Source organism: Carettochelys insculpta, chromosome 31 (genome assembly GCF_033958435.1).
Source record: "Carettochelys insculpta isolate YL-2023 chromosome 31, ASM3395843v1, whole genome shotgun sequence".
Lineage (NCBI taxonomy): Eukaryota > Metazoa > Chordata > Testudines > Carettochelyidae > Carettochelys > Carettochelys insculpta.
Window position 1 is genome coordinate 4857458 of NC_134167.1, and position 19986 is coordinate 4877443.

The window sequence follows — 19986 nt, forward strand, 5'->3', positions numbered from 1 at the left end:
CCAGCCAGGCGCCCGGGCTGAGCTCCCGCTTCGGCGCGCTGTGAGCGGTGGCGGGGCGAGCAGCGGCCAGCTGCTGGGCACCGGCTGTCCGCGGCGCATCCCCGCGCCCCTGCCTGCGCTCGCTCCGCCCGCCCGCCCGAGGCGCGCAGGGGAGCGCGGCACCTCCCCGGGCGCCTGCTTGGACGCAGCCCCTGGCCGCTGCCGGAGGCAGAGGGGCGGGGTAGGGCACGGCCACGCCCAGGCCCAGGCGGCTCTCCGGGGGCGCTCGCTGCTGCACGGGAGGGGAGAGCAGCGCGTCCGAGCCCGCTCCTGCCTGCGCGCAGGGCTGCGAAGTTTGCGCGCAGCGGCCCGGCTGCTCGTCGCCTGACTGCGGGGCCGCGCCTCCCGAGACGGCGGGGGGTGGGCGGTGGCCGCCTCTCTTTAACCCCCGCCGCGCCACAGCAAAGCTGCCAGCCACGCTCTGCGCTTTGCCGGGAGGCACCTGGTCAGCCCTCGTCCTCGCCCGGCTGGGCCGCGCCGCGCCCCGGGCTCGGGAGCCTCGCGTTGCTCTGCAGCGGCGGGCGGAGGAGGCGAGGCGAAGTTGCGGGGAAGGGACTGGCGCGGTGCGCTCCGCACGCCGGGCAGGCGCGGCTCCAGAGGCCGGGCAGTTCCAGCGCGGGGCCAGCGGCGCCCGCTGCCCTCGCTCCGCCGCCCGGGCCCCCCGAGTGCCGCCCCGCTCCCTGCAGGAGCAGAGACCCCCGCCGGCGGCCGCTCTGCAGGAATTGGCCCCGCCGGCTTGTGCGCTCCCGCCGCGCTGTGGATACTCCGCCGTCTCCCGCCGCCTCTGGGTTCCCCCCTTCGCGCCCCGAAAGATGCTCGGGCGGAAGAGAGGCAGAACGGTGCGTCCCTGGCGGAGCTGAGGAGTGGCTGGCTGGCTGCAGAGCCGGGGTATTTCGGGGGGTGGGGGCCGACAGACCCCGGGTTTAGCTCGTCGGAGACGTCTCTTTGTGCCTGGGTTGGAGACCGCCGGCTCGCGGGCTGCTCGCGCTCGGCGACCCAGCCGCTGGATTTACTAACATGATCGTAGCAAACGCGGTCTGCATCCTCCTCCTCGTAGGTGAGTAACCCGGCGAGGTCCGCGCTGCGCTCCTCGGGGGGGGGGGGGGGGTCCTTTGTGGCTGGCGCCGCGGAAGCTCGGGCTGCTGGACGGCGACGAGGGGCGGACATGTTTTATAGTGCAGCCGAGCCCAAAAAGCACAGCGCCCGAGCGCGGCGCAGAGCCTCGCTTGAAAGTGGGCTCCGCTCCGGAGCGAAGGGAACAGACCGAGCCAGGCGCCCAGGGTTCGCTGAAGGACGCTTCCGGCGGGCCGGGGAGGGCTGAGCAGACATCGGGCTCTTATTCAGGGGCAACTTTTTCTCCAAACTTGGGATGAACAGAGGCGAAAGCCTCCCCGCTGCGCACCCGCTCGCCTCGCCAGGGATCAGCCTCCCCTCTGGGCTGGCCCTCAGCAGGGAGCAGACAGTGGCCGGGCTGCGTGCTGATTCCCCTCTCCGCCAGCCCGAAGGGGGGAGGCTTGTTATTGTTATTTGAGAAGGGGACCTGGGCCGGGTCACTCCAGCCCAGGCTGAGGGATAGATGGTGCCTGGTCCTGGTAGGAGAACAGGACTTGCCTGGAGAACTGATTTAGGAAGTTGGGGGGTGTGTGGAATTGTCATCTCTGTTGCAATCCAAGTGCCTGTTGTTTTAGATCATGCGTGCCTTATTTAGCAGGCTATTTTGACAACAGGAGAGCTCACATTGCTGGAGCAACCTCATCCGGAGATGGGGAAGGGGCAGCCCTGGCAAGGGAGGAGTTGCAATGTGTGCTCGTGAAATAAAAGCAAAAAACTCCCTCCTCCCCCAGCCTTATCACGGTGGCAAATTTACAATCTCAGTTGTTCCGAGGGTTCTCATCTGGCAGGTAATGCCCCTGGCAACAATTCCACTGGCACCTGGACATACAGTTACAGAGAGCCCCTGCCCCACTGCTTCTGGGTCTCCCCCACACAACAGGGCAGCACCAAACTCCAGGAGAGCTCTGCTGAAATGGCCTTGGCTTCCAGACTTTCACCCTGCCTGGAGCAGACAGCCGGTGGAGGCCGAGAGAGACAAGTCACACAACGATGTTCAGGGCTACGCAGTCAAAGAGGGACAAGGGAGACTTGAAGGTTGGCTCTGGCAGGATTGGGAGTTCAAGAGAACTCTGCCTCTGGATCTTACCCCTGGACTTTTGGTTGGATGGAGGAGGGGCACAGCATGGAAAGCCCCCAGCAAGAGACCTACGTGTAGGTTTAATATGTCCACAATAGGTGCTGGTGGTGTCCTCGGCTAGTAGGAGAATAAATGACCTCCTGCCGTTGGCCTCTCGTGCTGCTGGGCACAGTTTTGCAAACACTTCCGTGACAGGAGCATGGCTTTGGAAGGGCTGTTTTCGTTGATTGCTAGGGAAGCATGTGGGGGAGGGAAGCATGTCACTTTGGATCCGGGCACATGGAAGGAGATGTCCTCCGCTGCCTGCGGAGGGTCTGAACGGTTCCCGACGGCAGGGGAGTCATGGTCTCCTTTGCATTCAGTGCTTTATGCATCAGAGTGTCTCTGTAGCAGGGGTTCTGGGCTGAGCCTGGGAATGAGGCAGGAGAGCTTGCTGCAAGAGTGACAGCGAGCGAGAATGCCTCACTCCATAGAGGGTAACAGAGAGGAAGCCGTGCTAGTCTATAGACTATCAAAACAAAAAAGCAGTCAAATAGCACTTCAGAGACTAACGAAATAATTTATTAGGTGATGAGCTTTCATGGGACAGTCCCACTTTTTCAGACCATAGCCAGACCAGAACAGACTCAATACTTAAGGCACAGAGAACCAAAAACAGTAATCAAGGTTGACAAATCAGGAAAATATTATCAAGGTGAGCAAATAGAGGGGGTGTGTGTGGGTATCGCTCGGGGGAGGACATGGTTCTGGGCCAGGCATGGTGGAAGATGGAGAGGCCACTTTTGGGGCAGGTTGTCATCCCCAGTGGCTTGGGGGCTTGACAGGCAGCAGGAGTGAGAGAGTAGGAGATAGGAAGGGGTCAGAAAGTGAATGCATGGATACCCCTGGAACACCGTCCCTGTGCTGCCAGAGACCAGGGAGGAGGTGTGGTGGGGACTCAGCAGCTACTCACAGAAGTGTGTGTGTGCGTGCAGGTGCAGAAACAGAACAACCACCATGTTATTTTGTTAGGTTTTAACCCCCCGTTTACTTGCATGCACCACTAGCTTGACAAGAGGCCTCTGGCGAGCTAGACAGGAGTCCCGGGCAGGAGGGAGCAGTCACAGAACCCTGCTCCCACTCCAGAACACTTCAGCTGAGCAGCAGGCTGTGATATTGAGCAGCCAAGCCCACGTCAGTGCACTTTGTTGAGGAGGCTGCTTAGAACAAGGACCCATCTGCCTTTCGGTGCTTGTTTTTTTTACAGTGATCCCAATCTTCTGTGGCTGAGGCTGGCCGAGAGAATTGCGTGGACAGGAATCGAGGCAAGGTGCATAGGGAAGGACTAACAGACTCATTGCATTCAGCACTTGCTCATAATTCCAGACTGGGGTTCCAGAACTGCAATGCTGCACGCATGCTGGGACAGACGATTAATTAGCTACCAAACTGGGAACTGGGCTCTTCAGAAAGCCTGTCTCCAGCTGGAGGTGCTGAGCCCTGACAATCTGCCCCCTCCATACAATGAGCAAAGAAAGCAAACCCCACCCCACTGAGGGGGCTGGGGCTTGCGTGTGTAGCAGGAGGAGAAAACAGTATGGTTGAGTTCATTAGGGCGGTCAATGTTTGCTTATAAAGCACCCTGTGTGCAATGGGCTCTGCCAAGACCTATGAGACTAGACCCATATCGCAGGTGATGTGACTGAGTAGTGCTGCGGGGAAGCGGTGGTGAGCCACAGGCATTCTGACTGAGTGCCATGCTCCAGCAGATTGTTGGCTGGCTCTGTGACTGAGGGTTGTGAGTCCAGCTACAGATCCTGGCTGTGCTCTGACGCCTCAGTGTCTGCTGGGGATGAGATGGAAATTCTCTGCAGATGTTTTATTGATATGAGTTCAGAGTGTGCGTACGCAAGGCAATTGCACCGGGTACAGGAAAACTCTAACCCTGCAAACTCCCTCCTGGGGGCTCTGAGGAGTGTTTCAATGCCCGAAAATAGCAGATAACTTCAGGCTTCCTGATACAACAGGGGGTGGTGGAGGGCAGGGGAAATGACCTCAGGAGGGGTTGGTATATCAGTGGGGTGACCTTGGCCTTGAGTGCTTGGTCTGTGAGGGCTGCAACCCACCTCCTCTCTGGCAGATGGGCAGATCAGGGAGGGTTTATCATGTGCTGCGCCCAGAGCAGAGAAACAGATGCCCTTGATGTTTATGGTGCAGGTTTGGGTGGGGGCTGTCTTGAAGGTGGCAAGGGGCATGTTCTAAAGATGTGCGTAATCTGGGGTGACAGCAAGGGGGCATGCAGGGATACCAGCTTCCAGTCTTCTTCTGAAAGCAGAGGAGGGTTCTCCTTTTTCTAGCTGGGGAATAGAACCCTCCTGAGTGCCCCCTCTTGTTCCTGACCCCTGCTTGTGGTGAGCTAACTGCACACACTTCAGGGATTTAAGAAGCTGGAACATTATCTGCATTGGGACAATTCAGAGGTGCCCTCAGTGGGAGTTTAGGTGGTGTGGTGCTTTGCTGAATTGGGCTCTGATGTGATGCCACACTGGCTAGCTGACCAGGACAGTCCCAACTAATCTGCCAGCCAAGAAGCCAGGCTGGATTGGTGTCTGGTTTGGGATGGCTGTGCTAGAGAGAAGAATGCTGTTCCTAGCCCTAGTGAGCGGGCAGGCCGGGTAGCAGAGGCAGGGCCACCAGGGCATGGCCTTATCCCACTCTCCATGTCACAGCTGGTAGATTTGCTGGTGCCTTTCCCATCACTACCACTGGTGGGCACCTCTGCTCATGTGAGGCTCAGTCCCATGTACACGCTGCACCTCTTTCTCTATGGAATCTTCCTACAATTCAAGGCTCTCTTTTCACTGCATCAGAACATGGCTTGTTGTCTTTTCCCTCTGCCCGGGCAGTTTTCTGGGGCAGCCTGGCCTCCAGACTCCACGGCCTCTTTGCCACGCCTGACCTTCAGCCCGTGACGTAAACCAAGCCTGTGAAGCGTTCCAGTGTCTACATGCAACGTCGAAGTCTGCATGCAGCCGGAGGCTGTGTTGTGCTCTGAGGAGTACGTCTGGAATCCAGAGAGGCTGGAGAGCACTTGTCAGACCGAGCTGTGAAGCCATGTTGGGGAGGACTGGAGCCTGGATTTCCCTTTGTCTCCTGAGGAAAGGGAGATCTGGGCCTGGATCTAGGCTTAGTGGGACTGAACGCAACAATGAGTCCTGGAGAAACCCAGGGTGACCTTCATCCTTAATGTAAGTGTGGTGGAGTCAGAGGCCACCCGTGCCGGGGGCAGGGAGCAGAGTGAGGGCACCCGGCTTCAGCAGTTAGAATCAGGAGGGTGAAACGCGACACCACCTCCGCCCCCGCATCACCTGCAGATGGCTTTATAGCCCCAGTGAAGACAAGTGTGGGCAGAGATGCGGGATTGGGAGGATGAGTCAGCTGTGTGCTGACAGACAGGTTTGGAAGGGGGCCCTGCTGTTTCTGTGATTTGAGTCCCCCTGAGGCAAGCCCTTCTGCCAGTTGCTGAGGGAGGGTTCTTTTAGGCAAGGCATGGTGGTCCTGGCCAGTTGTAATAGTTTGTGTAGCCACTTGGATCCTGGAACAGGTAAAGCCCTGGACCCCATGCCCCTTTGCTCCAAATCTTCATTCTTCTTGCAGGGATGAGCCTCTCTTTGGTCCTTAGAAGGGTGAGAACTTGGAAAGGCCGGTTCCCCTTCCTCCCTCCTCTGGCCCTTCCTGCAGTTCTTGGTTGCATGGGCAGTGCATTCAGCTTTCCATATGGGAGGGACTGGCTCAGAGCAGCTGCAGCTCTGGAGACAACACGCCCTGTCCCTCAGTGCGGCTGTTGGACGTGGCCCTGGAAGCCAGACTGCCATAGTCCAGCACCATCCTGCATCCCTCCTCCAGCCCACGTGGATTATAGTATTGGAAGGACCAGAAGAACTTCCTGCCCAATGAGGGTAAACTTGCTCCCTGTTGCTTGGCTGGATGTGGTTTTCAACTATGATCTCCTTACCCTGACAGTGCCGATAACTGGGGCGCCGTTCACGTCTCTCCTAGTGCGACAAGATTCGGTGATGGCCCCAAAGGTCAGGCATCTGCTGAAAGCAGGAGCAGAGCCACTCTGTGCTCTTTGGCCTGAGGGCTGGTGAGGGACATGTCCAGAAGACAGCTCTACAGACGCACCTGCATACTGACCCGTAGCTCCCCGGCTATGGCAGCCCTCCCACAGCTCTGCCAAAGCCCCTCCCTGCTGACCACTGGTGCCCCCTGCCATTCCAGCCCCGCACACGGCTCAGCCAAGGCACTTCACTCCTGTCCTGACCTGCAGCGTCACCGGCTCTTCTAGTTCCGTCCGCTTCCTCGCCCCCAGTCGAGATCTGCTAGTTCAGCCCTGGATTGTACCGCCCCTCCAGCCCTGGTTACGCCCAGTCCTTTGCCGTCCTTTCTCTCTGCCAGCACACCAAATGGGGACGTGATGGTCTCCCAGGCAGCAGGGACTCACAGGGTGGATCACTAATGCGCAGCATAAGTGGCGATGTAATCTCAGGTCCGTGTCTGAAAAGCTCGCATTTGGCACTGAACCACAGGCACCACTCAGTGCCCAGGCGAGAAGAGAAGAGCAAACAATAGCTATAAAAGGTCTTTCTCAGCAGCTGCATGCTGGGCAGGAGGAAAGCCAAGTGGTGGCAGAGCACCATTACGGTCTCGTGTCAGGGGCCGTGAGGCGAAGTGAGAGGTGGCTGCGAACACAGTGCCAAAGGAACTCAAAGCAAAGCTGAGGGAGCCTGGCTGCCCTTGCCTCGCTGCAAGGGGAATCGCTCTGCTCTCAGAATGCAGCTAGCATGGGCATCCCAGCTGCCTCTAGGTGTCACTGTCTCACTTCTGTACCTGGCCAGAGTGACTGCCCTGGCAGGGGATAAAACGCAGCTGGTACACAGAGGCGAGAGCCAGCCTGACATTCTCTGTTTGTATCTAGTGTTTTTCCCTATCTGAGCCCAGGGTTGGGGGAAGAATCAATTCCGTGGTGCGGAAGGCCAGGACATAAAAGTAGCAGTTTGCCCTTGAAGGCTGGATAGGAGCCGCCCCACGGGAATCAGGAAGGGTTAAGCTGGAGGGGGAATAGGAGCCCTTCCACACCCCCAGGCATAGAGAGGGAAGAAGGAGCAATCCTTGCTGGGCATTTGTAGAGGCCTTTTTCTTCCACCTGCACCTGCATGTTAGATTCTAGCGCCCTCCTGACTCAGCTGTGCGGGCTTCACTTCCAACCCCTTGGTGAAAGGCCTGGTTTTGAATCTGGCAGAAGGCTGTTTAGTGTAAATAAATACCTGTCTCCACCCCGAATAAATCCAGGGAAACTCCTGCTTTGAAATAGAGACAATGACGTCTGGCTATGATTATATGGCTTGGAGGAGGAAGAGAGAGAGAAAGAGGTCGGGGGCGGGGCGGGGAGGCAGAGAGTCTGGGCATGACTCTTCTCAGGAGCAGGAGCTAAGTGGAAGGGAAAGCCACCTAGTTTTTATTAGCTCTTCTGCTGGCTCATGCAAAGGTCAGCAGCAACTGTGTCGGATGAGAGGGGAAGGAGGCTGAATCTAGAACAGGATGAACCTCTCTAATCCAGAACTCTCTTGTCCAGCTGCATCCGTAATCTGGCATGATTTTAGTTAGCAGGACAACCACTTATCATGGGTGTGGCCAAGTTTCCTGTTGTCCCATAAAGTTAGTTTGCAGCCACCAGTCCTGACTCTAATTGTTCTGTGCTGGTATTTAGCTGTAATTTATCTCTGAATGTCTTCTAAGAGCCCAGTAAGCATTGGAAGTGTTGGTAATGTGCTGAACAACATTGACCTCCTGTGGTCTGGCAAATTCTCTCATCTGGCACTGGTCACGTCTTTCAGGTGACCAGTGCCAGAGAGAGAGGTTCAACCTGTATACCCTGCATCACTGTGGCCAATCTAGAGCATCACCAGCTCCAAATGGTCAAGAACCTTGAGTCAGATGCCCGCAAACCCATGGCATTTAAAAAAAATCCCATATGGGGTTTGTTTCTTTGCCTTTGGGTATTTTGAGTCTTTCTGGGTTACATCTTGAAGTTTTTCTCCCAAGCAGTAGGGTTAGAGTCAAGGGTTCTTTTCTCTTCTTTCCTTTTCTTTCTTTTTCTTGGCTGCTGAAATTCTCTTTACCGAGCCAGGACTTTGGAACAATAAAGCAGCCAGCATGAGACTCCTGATACAATCACAGAAGTTGGCCATGCTGGCGAGGGATTACAGTCCCTCCCTCTCAGATCCGTTTGCTCACTCTAGTAAGGTTTTCCAGGAGGAGCCAGCTGGAGAGCCCAATAAAGCTTTGGGGCTGCTCTGATGTAGGTTCTCCTTCCCACAAAAGCAGAGAACAGCCATTGTACAATATGCCAGCCATGCTCCTTCCCTGCAATGGGCCAATTCCCACCTGCTGGAGGAGCTGGGCTGGTATGCTGCTTTTCTGCAGCTCAGCACCAAGCAGGGGGCTCCTTTGGGAGGCTGTTCCCTGACCCATTATGCTGCCCCAATAGTGTCACCAGGAATCAAGCTCTGTATCTCCAAAGCTCATTTGATGGGCCTCCAGCATACCCCATTGATCAGTCTTGAGCCCTCACCATGGCTCAGCCATGGCCCTCTGCCCTCCCCTGCTATTTGAATAGAGCTGGCACCCAACACTGCCAGCTCATGATCCTCCTCCGTGCTACTATTCTGGTCCTAGCCTCTGTGCCCCTCACTCCCTAGCCTCCTGCCCTCTGCTGTGCCAGCCCTAGCGGCAGACACTTCCAGTGGTGTGCTTATAACACAAGGTGAACAGACTTTCAATGGAGCAAAGAACGAACCCTGCTGGACTCAAGGCGTCGGCGCCTTAAACTAGAACCTGTCCCTAACTCTGTACGAATGAAAGGCTGGTGCGCTGCAGTGGCTGAATTTCTGGAATGACTTGATTCAGGATGGGCTATTTCCCATCTCAGGATCTGGGCTTATAAAGACCGCAGAGAAGCTGGTCCCAGGAGATATGTCCCTGTGTGCCAAAGGGAAGGATCCATGTACCACACACTCTTTCCTAGCAGACCAAACCCTGCAGCCCAACTGGCCAGAGTGAGTTTGTCATGCAGCTGGCAGTAGATGGAATTCAGCTGCAAGACCCAACATAAAAGCTGCTGGAGGAGAGAGAGATAACACCTGCACAGTCTGGAAGGAGCACTGCTTGGGGTGAAGCATGTGTGTGTATGTTTCAGTGGGACCTGCCAGAATCATATGGATTCAGGGGGAACTACTCTGGGAGAGATCCGTGGCCTGATATTGTGGTGGGACACATACTAGATGGTTCAGCTGGCTTGGCTTGAATCCTGTGTGCACAGCAAACCAGGCCCTGGCCTGCTGGGGAACATGTTTGGGAGCTGGCTGGATGACAGAGAGGCTGGGGCTTGAAAAGGAGGTAAGACTGAGCCCTGGAGTCAGGAGGAATTGTCCCCTAGAGATGTTTCTTTGTGCAAATATTTCCTTTGATTTCCATCTACGCTGTCTGCTTGAGTTTTGCAGAGTCTTTACTGGTTTTTAGTAGAGCCTGAAATGAGCTGAACCAGCTCACCACTCTTCTGGTATAATCACATATCTCCTGATCGTCCAAGTTGCTGTCAATGGACCCCCTCTGTAAAAGCAGTGGGGCACTTCAGGGTTGCTTGTTGAAATGGGCGAGTTTTGTTCTTCTTTAAGAACAACATAGGGGAATTTCATGTCATTTGAATGGGGAAAAGTTGCACATTCACTAGGCAATGTCTGCGCTGCAGCCGAGAGGTGTAATTACCATGTTGAGTAGGTGCACACGTGCTAGCTGTGTTCCAGTGAGGACATACAGGATAGCAGGTGGAAGGTATCAGCTCCAGGGAGCCACCCGCCTAGAACCCCAGCTGAAATCCTAGGGCTATGTGCTGACAGCTAGCTCGAGCCATCGCCTGAGCTAACGTGGCCGTTACTACTACTTTTATTTAGTATGCTTGCTGAAGCAGAGCAAGCGTGTGTGTCTGTAAGCTGGGAATGGCTTCTCCCTGCTGCAGAGTACGCAGCCCCTGAGAGGCTGCCTGAACCTCAGGGAACTTGGGTGGGAGTGCCGTGTTTGTGCTTTGATCCAAACAGAATAAGTCAGCACAGATTCTCAGCAGGGTATTAACTAGAGTGGTTTGGCACAGACTGCGACTGCTTGAGCTGTTAGGGGCAGCTCGCTGGCTGTCAGCAGGAGTAGACGCTTATCTTCGCTGGGGACCAGCTACTGGTGGGCGATTTGGCATGTGCTAAGCCAGCAGGTTACCCAGCTCTTTGAAGCAGAGGCAAGACCAAGCTGCAGGATTTGGAAGCAGAGCCAGTCCCAAACCACTTCAGAGCTAGAATGCTCTCACCTACTAGTGACACATGGCTAAGGGCCTTGTTCAGCCAGGCAGGAACAGACCCTAGGGGAGCTGGGAGGACTGATGTCCATCAGGGGCCCGGTGCGGGGGAGGTCTGCATTTGAAGAAGATGGTCCATGCTCAGTGCTTGGAGCGTGGGAAGGGGAGGGGCTCCTTAGTCCCAAATCAACTCGTCGGTTACAGGGAGCTTGAGCAAGTGTGGTTCTGTATTCACTTCCACTGAGACGTGATGCCCACTGTAGCTGATTCTTATTGGAACCCACCAGGCACCTGATTCCCAGGGGGGCAAGGGGGAAGAGAGCCAGGCCCTGCATAGTAGCTGCCCATCTTGCCCCAGCATGCGGGAAGGTGGGATCTGGCAGTGCAGAAGCTCCAGATATCAGCTGCCTTTTAGAAACAGAACTTGGGTTTGCAAGAGGGAGAAGGGTTGCTGCTTTCTGGGCTGTGGCCCAGTTCTTAGCAGGGAGACTGCTCATGGCCCCTCTCCGTTTTGCATGAAAACTGCCAGGTTGGGACCTTCCATGAGCACAGACTCTTCAGCAGGGGCTGCCTCCGGCTTTACTGATTTCTTCTGGAATTTGCTGCTCTTTGAGGCCTTTCTTTTGGGCAGCTGCACTCTCCCCTCCTCCCTCTGCTCCAGGAGACAGTGCTGCAAATCCAGCATCACTGCCGCGGGCGCCTTCCAGATTCACAGAACAGGGCACTGGGCTATCTCTGTGCAAGGGCTGGGTTACAAACCACCAGGACCCCTCCTGATTTTGGAATAAAAGAGTAAGTCCTCAACCACCATGCTGCACTGGAATCGCTGGGGACTGCAGTAAGGAAGGGATGCAGGGTCAGAGCTTGAACAAAGACGAGTTAGTGTGATTTCGTGAGTTGGACTCGGGCTTCTGGCGAGTCAGGAATCCTGGCCTCTGTCTGACATTGACTCCTGAAAGGGTCTGGACCGTACCATTTCTCTTGGCTGAGCCTCTGTTTCCTCATCTGTCCTAGTGCGCCTGTAACATGTGTCTGTCTATCCCCGCATATGTTCAAGGGCTACATAAAGACCCAGCACAGGTCTTGGGAGTTACGGGATCTCTGGTGACTTGGCTGCAGGAGAGAGGAGGCTGGTGGTTTCAATCTAGAATATGAGAAAGGAACTCCCACTGCCTCCATAGGGTTTGCTGAACATCTTGCCCTCTCAGGACAGCTGAACTCACCCTCAGTTGCAGGCTGCTCCAGACTGGGGGACATGGCAATAGGCTGCAACAGGATGGGTTATTTATTACTATTATTTGCATTACGGCTGCACCTAGAAGTCTCAGCCAGGTTTTGGACCTCGTTGTGCTAGGGGCTGTCTATACATCCAGTAAGAGACACCCCTGGTCCCTAAAGGCTCACAATTAAAGCAGAGAAGGCAGGCAAAAAGCAGGAGGGGAGACTGAGGCATGGAGCAGTGCTATAACTTGGCCATGGATACACAGCTGCACAGTGGTGAAGCTGGCAATAGAGCAAAGCTCTCCAGTCTGGTGCACCATCTGCTGGTCCACGCTGCCTCTCTAGTGCTGACACCTGCCCGGGAAGCTGCCTGGAACCTGGGTTCACAATGGGATTAAAGAAGCTGTGGATGATTCCGAACCCTGCTCCCGAGGGAACACCCACTCCCTGTGGCCAGTGGAAAGGACCCTGACAAGATCGGGAAACTAAAACCTTGCTTCCCAAACCACCGAGGAGGATACCCGGCTAGGGCTGGGCTGGGTGCCCACTGGGACCCATCACCAGCACTGGCTCTGGTGCATCAGGCTTCTTCCTCTGCACTCACCCTGGTTATGCCTGCTGCTTGCCGTCTCTTCTCCAGCCTCGGCAGGTGGGAGCAGCCCCAGCAGCAGCATGGGCCAGAGTCCCACGCCTGACAGAACGGAAGAACGGGGCTGAGGCCTAAGTCTGCGGCATGAGCACTAACAAGGGCAGGGCGTCCCCGAGGGGAGGAGGGAGTTTAGAGATCGGACCTGCCTCGGGAAGCCTGAGGAGAGGGGGAATGGTGTGTGCATGGGGGATGAGGCTGGGGAGCACCAGTGCATGGGAAGGTGCTTTCTCAGAGGGAAATGAAGGCATCCTGTCAGCACAGCCTGGTAGCCACTGCCGAAAGGGCTTTATTCCCCGACCCTGTGAAAAATCTGCCTGTACCCTGGTTCCATCCCCTCTGCCATTGCTCCCTGCTCTGACAGCAAGGCTGCTTTGCCTCCTCCACCCAGCACGGGGGGCCTGGCTGCTATGGGAGGCCTGGAGAGGGAGCGTTCACTCTGGGACAGATGGACTTGGCAGGAGGGGAGTTGACTTTCAGTGCTCAGGGGCAGGGGAATCATGTTGTGGGTCTCTCTGCCCCATGGGCCCTGCTTGGAGCAATGCTGGTGGAAAGTGGGGTCATTGCAGTCACCAGTGGGGGACTAAACCCCAACAAGCCCACTGAATCGGGGATCTGCCCAGGCAGGATGGACACCGAGCTCTGTTGAAAATCAGGCCTGGCACAGGCATAAAGGTCACAAGTAAACAGGTGACATCATGGGCCCTCCTTGACATGTCCGTGTAGCTGGGGACAGGAGGGGCCTGCAGAGAGCACTGGAAGGAGAGCGTGATCCGATGTACAAAGAGCCCCAGCCTGCCCTTATTCAGGGGGTTGAGCCTTTCAGGCAGCATATCTGGGATTTTCTGAGCCTGACATTGGGGCACCCCTGGAGTGACATCATGGATTCAATGGATTTTACCCTGTGGATTGATAGCACGTGATGCACTCAGATGGCCTGCTTTTTCTCAGCTGTGTTGCGGGTTGGTTGCACGAGTCAGATGGTGTGGTTTCTGCCCCCTAAGTGGGTGAGTAAAACTCTTATAACCAGGACAGGGCAAAGGAGTCCAGTCAGTTTGATGGCTCTCGTGGTTATTGAATGATAATGACTTATGGTGGGTTTGGGAGTTGGGCTTCTGTCAGCTCATGCCTCGGTTCTGCACCCCCTCCTGCATAGGCTCTGACAAGGCTAGTCTGTGACCAACAGCGCAGCTCTGGAAAGCAGCTCTAAGGGGCTGGCAGTGGTCTTGAGGACTTGCTAATGTTCACTGCTTCATGCTGTATGTTGCATTCCCCTGTAGTGGCTGTTCCCCAGAGGATAACAGTTTACGGCTACGTCTACACTAGCCAAAAACTTTGAAATGGCCATGCAAATGGCCATTTCGAAGTTTACTAATGAAGTGGTGAAATACATATTCAGCGCCTCATCAGCATGCGGGTGGCCGCGGCACTTCAAAATTGATGCGGCTCGTCCAGACGGGGCTCTTTTTCGAAAGGACCCCGGCTACTTCAAAGTCCCCTTATTCCTATGAACAGATAGGAGTTTCGAAGTTTTTGGCTAGTCCATTTCGAAGATTTTGGCTAGTGTAGACATGGCCTACTACTGCTGCTACCTTCTGGACTTACTCATTGAGCTCACGGGCCAGAGGCTGATGTTGAAGGCAGGGCATTCAGGCTGCTGGTGGCCTGCCTGGAATGCTGTTGCCTTAGTGCCTTAAGAGTGGAAAATTAATCTTTCTGGGGTGCTCACCCGAAGCGTTAACCCAGATGTATTGCATGGCACAGCCTGTCTTTGTCTCCCATGTTTTAATAGACTGGATTTTCCTTCTCTTGGAAGGGTACTTTGGATTGCAAAGAGATGAAACTCATTTTGATGTGATGGCTGATGACAAATACATAGCTTTGTATGGGTAGAGCAATGCTGTCTCATGGCTAGATCAGCTAATGGGCAACAAGGACTTCTGTTTCATTCTGCTTTTAACATGCTATGTGATTTTGCATGAGCTGCTTCACAGTGTGGTGCCTCAGTTTCCCCACTTGGAAATGTGGGTCATGGGGGGCTGTAAGGTTAATGCTGGTTAATGTTTGCAAAGGGCTCCAAGGAGCAGTGGAGAAATGAGGCCATGGCACCAATTCGTTCTCTAGTGAGTGAGGTACAATAGACAGAGTTGGCTGGAGAGAATCCCATTCCTGAAAGATTAGGTAGGCTGCAGAGGTGACCTGGGAATAGCTGAGAGTGCAACAGAGCAACACTTTGCGGGGGGACTGGAAGATCCAGGGGGTTTCATGGCAGAGGTGTTGGGGCAGGGAGCCCAGGCCTGGTGGCAGAGCGGGGAAGGGATTGCTGGTAAAGGTGCAGGTTGAACGGGCAGCGCTCTGACAGGAGTGCGGCCAGGGCTGGCGGAGCAGGAGGAAGGATAGGTCAGGCTACTGTTGCACCTGTAGGAGTGGGAGGGTGGGATGCTGGCTGGGCAGGGACCTGGTTGTCAGTACGGAGGGCTGACCAAGAGCAGAGCATTGGCTGCGAGGCTCTCGTCACGACCACGTGGCTACCCCCACTCACCGTGCTTTGGCCTCTTTCCTCCCGCTCCCCTGTCCCTTGTCCAGATGAGATCTTCCATTCCCTGGCGTCTGGCCAAGACTCTCCTGACTGGCGTACCCCCGTGGACTGTGTCCGGGCCAATGAGCTGTGCGCAGCTGACTCGAGCTGCAGCTCCCGCTACCGCACCCTGCGCCAGTGCCTGGCCGGCCGGGACAGGAATACCATGCTGGCCAACAAGGAGTGCCAGGCGGCCCTCGAGGTGCTGCAGGAGAGCCCACTCTACGACTGCCGCTGCAAGCGGGGCATGAAGAAGGAGCTGCAGTGCCTGCAGATCTACTGGAGCATACACCTCGGGCTGACGGAGGGTAAGCCAGCTGCATGGGGTGGGCCCCGGCCCCTCCATGTGGGGGAGGGCCCTGCAGGCAGCACTTCTGTTGGGTTAGCTCCATAGGAGTGTGAGAGTGGGTCCCGTCCCACAGGCAAGTGGTAAAGGGGCTGTTCGGCACTATCAGGCTGCTCACGATGTTCCCGTCTATTGGGTCCGTAGCAGCAGGGGCTGTTCTCATCCATTGGGCGTGTAGTAGAGAAGTGGTTCTGATCCCTTTGGTACGGCTGGCAGGGTGGTGCTCGCCCACTGGATTGTGGCTCTGGTTTGCGAGCTCAGTGGCAGGGCGCGTGGCTGGGATGGGTGGCAAGGGAACATCCTCTACAGGTTGAACCTCTCTTGTCTGGCACCCTGGGGACCTGACCAGTGCCAGATGAGAGAATTTAACTGACCACGGCTATTCTCCAATACTCTCCAGCAGCTTTACCAACACTGCCACTGCTTACTGGGCTCTTAGAAGACATTTTGGGGTAAATTACAGCTAAACAACAGCACAGAACACTGGGAGCCAGGACTCGTAGCTGGGAACAAACATTATGGGGCAACGGGAAACCTGGCCAAGCACATAAGTGGTTGGTCGTCCTGCTAACTAAAATCATGTCAGAATACGGATGTTGCTGGGTGAGAGAGTTATGGCTTAGAGAGGTTCAACTTGTAGCTGGTTGGCTTCTCTCTGGGTAGGCCAGGAACTGCATGTGGCTAGTCCCGGGAGCCAGTGAAACAGGCGTGACTTATGAGATGTATTTGGGGCTCAACACTCTCTCTTGCTGCCATTTATGCCTGTGCAAAGTGGAAGAAAACACACCCACGGGGGTCAGCAGAGGGGCCTGATGTGGCAGCAGTTCACACCTCTTCTGCACAGGCGGGATGAAGGTGGCACAAGGGCCAGGCAGCGACACATCAGTTTCTCCCTTAGCGTAGCTGGGAGTAGGGTTTGCTATCGGAATAGTTGGGGCAGCTGCCTGGGGAGAAGAGCATTAGCAGAGCAGTGTGTGTGTGGAGCACGGAACTGGAACAGCAGGGGGCACACGGGGCTTCACACAGGAGCGGTCAAAGATTATTCTGTGCCTTTTTGTGCAGCATTGCCTGGTGTAAGCCCGGCATCGGGCTGGCGCGGTCTCTGGAGGGTTGTTGGGCTGGGGCAGGCCTGAAGCAGCTTTTAACCCCCAAAGCTGCAAGGTTTGAATCCCAGGTAGAACCCTCAGCTCACCTGTGGCCAAACAAAAGCCAAATGGATGGGTGGGTAGGAAGGAACCAGAACCTCCCCTTCCCAACTCTATCCCCTTTCTCCAGTCTCCTCTAGATTTCCTCCATCCCCCTATCCCTAACTCAGTCTTCCTCTAGACTCGGGCACATGCCACCCCGGCTGTGGGATGCTGTGAGAATTGGAAAGCCCATCAGGCTACCTGGCGCCTGCATGCACCCTTACAGCTACCCCCTCGAGCAGGCACTGAGAACAAAGCCAGGCACACCTGTGCAGAAGGCAGCCCCAGTCTGATCGGCCTCGGGAGAGATGGAGCCCCACAGCTCCCGTAGCTGTCTCGCTGCCTGCCTCTCCGTGTTAAACAGCTGATTTGTATTCTGGAAGGAGCGTTCTCAGGAGAGCCAGACAGGAGTTGATAGGGGTGAGATGAGCACAGGGCGAGGCTGCCTTTTCATGGCTGAGCTGCGACTTGCCTGGCTGATCCCAGGCAGCCTCACCCCAGAAGGGGATGCACACACTGGGGCAGGTTGGGGTGTTATGAGAAGAGCCGTTGGGGCATTGAGACAGGTCATGGAGAGGGAGAGCCCCTCGTGCAGGCAGTGGGGAGTTAATTTCCCGTTTGTGTTAGAGGGGTCAGAGGGAAAGGTCTCCTGGTGGTGCCTGCATGTGGGCTGTTTGTCTGCCCCCGTCTCAGCAGGCAGAGGCTGTCAATCTCGCCTCTGTGTATGTATGGGCATCCCCTGGGCTTTGCTTGTGAGCATTTCCCTCTCCTGCACTGTATTGGCTCCAGTGGAAGTCCACACTGCTCAGAGAGGAACAGTGCCTCCTCCTCTTGCACACTGTCGCTGGGAGTTCCCCTCTGCCAGCCAGGTGCCTTCTCCTCTGTCCCAGCCTGGATTATGGCAACTGCACCAAAGTTAGCCAAGCTGTTTCAGATTGTCACTAGCATCAGTGAGAGCAAACTGTGTCCCTGGGCTCTGCCACTGTTTTATTGGGTGACCTTGGGCAAGTTCCTTCTCCTGTCTGTCTCTGCCCCATATACAGGGGATGCACGAGGCTACAGAAGTGTAAAAAGAGCTCTTCTAACAGTGATACATGCCATACTTCTGGCTGGTGTTGGAATTATACAGCCTCTGTATGCCACAGGCCTTGCGCTGCTCCCAGCCTCTGGAGACACTTCTTCAGCACAAGCGGAAAAAGAGGACTGGGATTTGATCGCTGTTCTGCACAAGAACCTTTCAGTGGGCCTAAATGTATTACAATATGATTCCAGCCTCAACCCCTGTGAGCGCAGAACTCCTGCTAGTGTTCAGGAAGGGATTGATCCTTGTGATGAATGGGAGGGCTATTACCCTTTTCCAGACATCCCGCCACTGCCACCACATCAAGGCTAATGCCCACTCTGACACTTGGCGTGCAGAGGGTGCAGACCCAAACCTTCTGCACGCCAAGTGCCAGAGTGAGGATCTGCACTGACATTGTGGCAGAGGTGGGATGTCTGGAAAAGGGTAACCGGCCTCCCATTCATCACAATTCTCTTCCTCCAAAAGAAGAATTAGGAGCAGGACTAGGACTGAGGAGTTCCTGGTGCCTGGGTTGCTGCTGTGACCATTAGGCTTTGCTGACTCTTTTACAGCCCTCTGACGTGACGTGCATGCCACAGAGGGTTGGGTGCTGGGAACAGGCTGTGGGCTATACTGCCGCCTGTGGGGCCGTCTGTCAGTTGCTCCCAGCCTGCTGACTGAGAGAAAACCAGGAGCCTCCTTAATGTCGGCCATTCTCCGGCCAGGGTGAGGGGCGAGGGAGAGCAGCGTGAAGGGCGTGGAGCTGGCTGCTCGCTGCCCTGAGTGCATGGCCTTGAGATGCACCAGAGGCAGCTGTGATTGCAGGCTGGTGACGGTGTAAATCAGTGGCAGGAGCAGTGCAGGTAATTGAAAATGGATTTTGCCGGCACTAGGCCAGTTTGTTTATTGGAGAGAGGATTATCTATTCTCTTCTCCTCATCAAAGGGAGCGGGTGCAGGGGGGTGGGAGAAGCTGTCTCTTCCCATCCCTCCCCCCGCTGTACATCACACTCTGTGGCTGGCTGGGCTGAGGTTGGGATTAGGGTCCCCACAGACCTGACGAGCTGGGCATGCAGGCTGGAACTCAGCATGTTGTGGGCAGGCACTGGTAAGCTTCCTTCAGGCTCTTCAATCGTGAGTCTGTAGCCACCCCTGCTATTTCTGTCCCGGGCTGTGTGGAGATGGGACCGCCAGTTGCTTCTTAGTATCCCCACAGGGTGATTCTGTGCTATGGGGAAGTGTCCCAGTAGAGACTGGAATTAACTCAAGTCCACACCACAATCCCAGCTGAACAGAGTAACAAGCAAATGCCCTCCCTCCCGTTTTCCTTGTATCTGGGCTGGGTGCCATCTCGTTGATCTTTTCCAGCCATCTCTGCTGTCCCCCAGCGGTGAGCCATCCAAGACCTACCTGCCCCTGTCAGTAGTGAGCGCCCCAGCTTTTCCTTAATACATTTGTTCTTGATGCTGTTTGCTGACCATTGGATGCCTGGGAATGCTCCTGACATCCACAGCCAAAATGGTGGAAGTTGGTTTCTTGTAGCAGAGGTTTAAAGTGAGTGTACATAGACTAGGGCATCCTGCATGCAGAAAGCTGGTGCTGGAGGATGGGGAGTTTCTAGTGCCCAGCAGGACTGGAGACATGGCAAGTAGGGAACTCTGAAAAGCCCTGAGGAAACAATAATTTACACTGACAAGGGACATTGGCTCTCCAAGTGTCAGTGAGTGTCACTGTTCCATTTTTAAAAGGAGTGGGGAAACTGAGACAAAATGTTAAATGACTTGGCCAGGGCCACAGAGCAAGCTAGTAGCAGAGCTAGACCTAGAGTGCAGATCCGATGACTCCTATTCACATGCATTGCCTGCTGGGCCATGTGGCTTTGTTGAAGACCCACGGTCAGATATTTCTTAAGGCTCCTGTTTGGGCACTGGAATGGAGTGACCGCCAGATTCCACACACAGCAGCTTCTGTGAAAAACCTAGCACTTATTTAGATGTCCCACTGGGGACTGAGTTCATCTAGAAACATGGCCCTGATTGTGGGGTACGGAGAGGAAAAACTGGGAGGAAGGAGGGATAAAGCAGTAAAAGGGTGAAAGGAAGTGGGGGAGAGGGTCATATGAGTGCATCTTGCTAATAATCAATTCAGGTTTTTTCTTCATGTAATTAAGAGCCAGAGGAGTAAAAGGGGAAGAGCTTCTTTTTCTACTTTTTAGTGCAACTAGAACCGTAACCCTCCTCTTTTCCTCCAAAGGCAGCTCCAGTCTGGAGGAAGAACAGAATACAGCTTAGCCACACAGTTGCACCTGTTCAACTATGTGCAATTTTTATATT

General features: G+C 55.3%; 1 protein-coding gene across 1 annotated transcript in view; it reads left to right on the forward strand.

The window, feature by feature from the left end:
• Nucleotides 1-297: 297 nt before the first annotated feature.
• The window catches only part of GFRA2 (GDNF family receptor alpha 2), a 104875-nt gene continuing 85186 nt past the window's right edge, over nucleotides 298-19986 (forward strand). Inside the window, exons 1-2 of the mRNA XM_074981696.1 lie at nucleotides 298-1096; nucleotides 15067-15366. Of these exons, the coding sequence (XP_074837797.1) occupies nucleotides 1057-1096; nucleotides 15067-15366 (340 nt within the window). The 5' untranslated portion in view covers nucleotides 298-1056. The remainder of the gene's footprint in view (nucleotides 1097-15066; nucleotides 15367-19986) is intronic.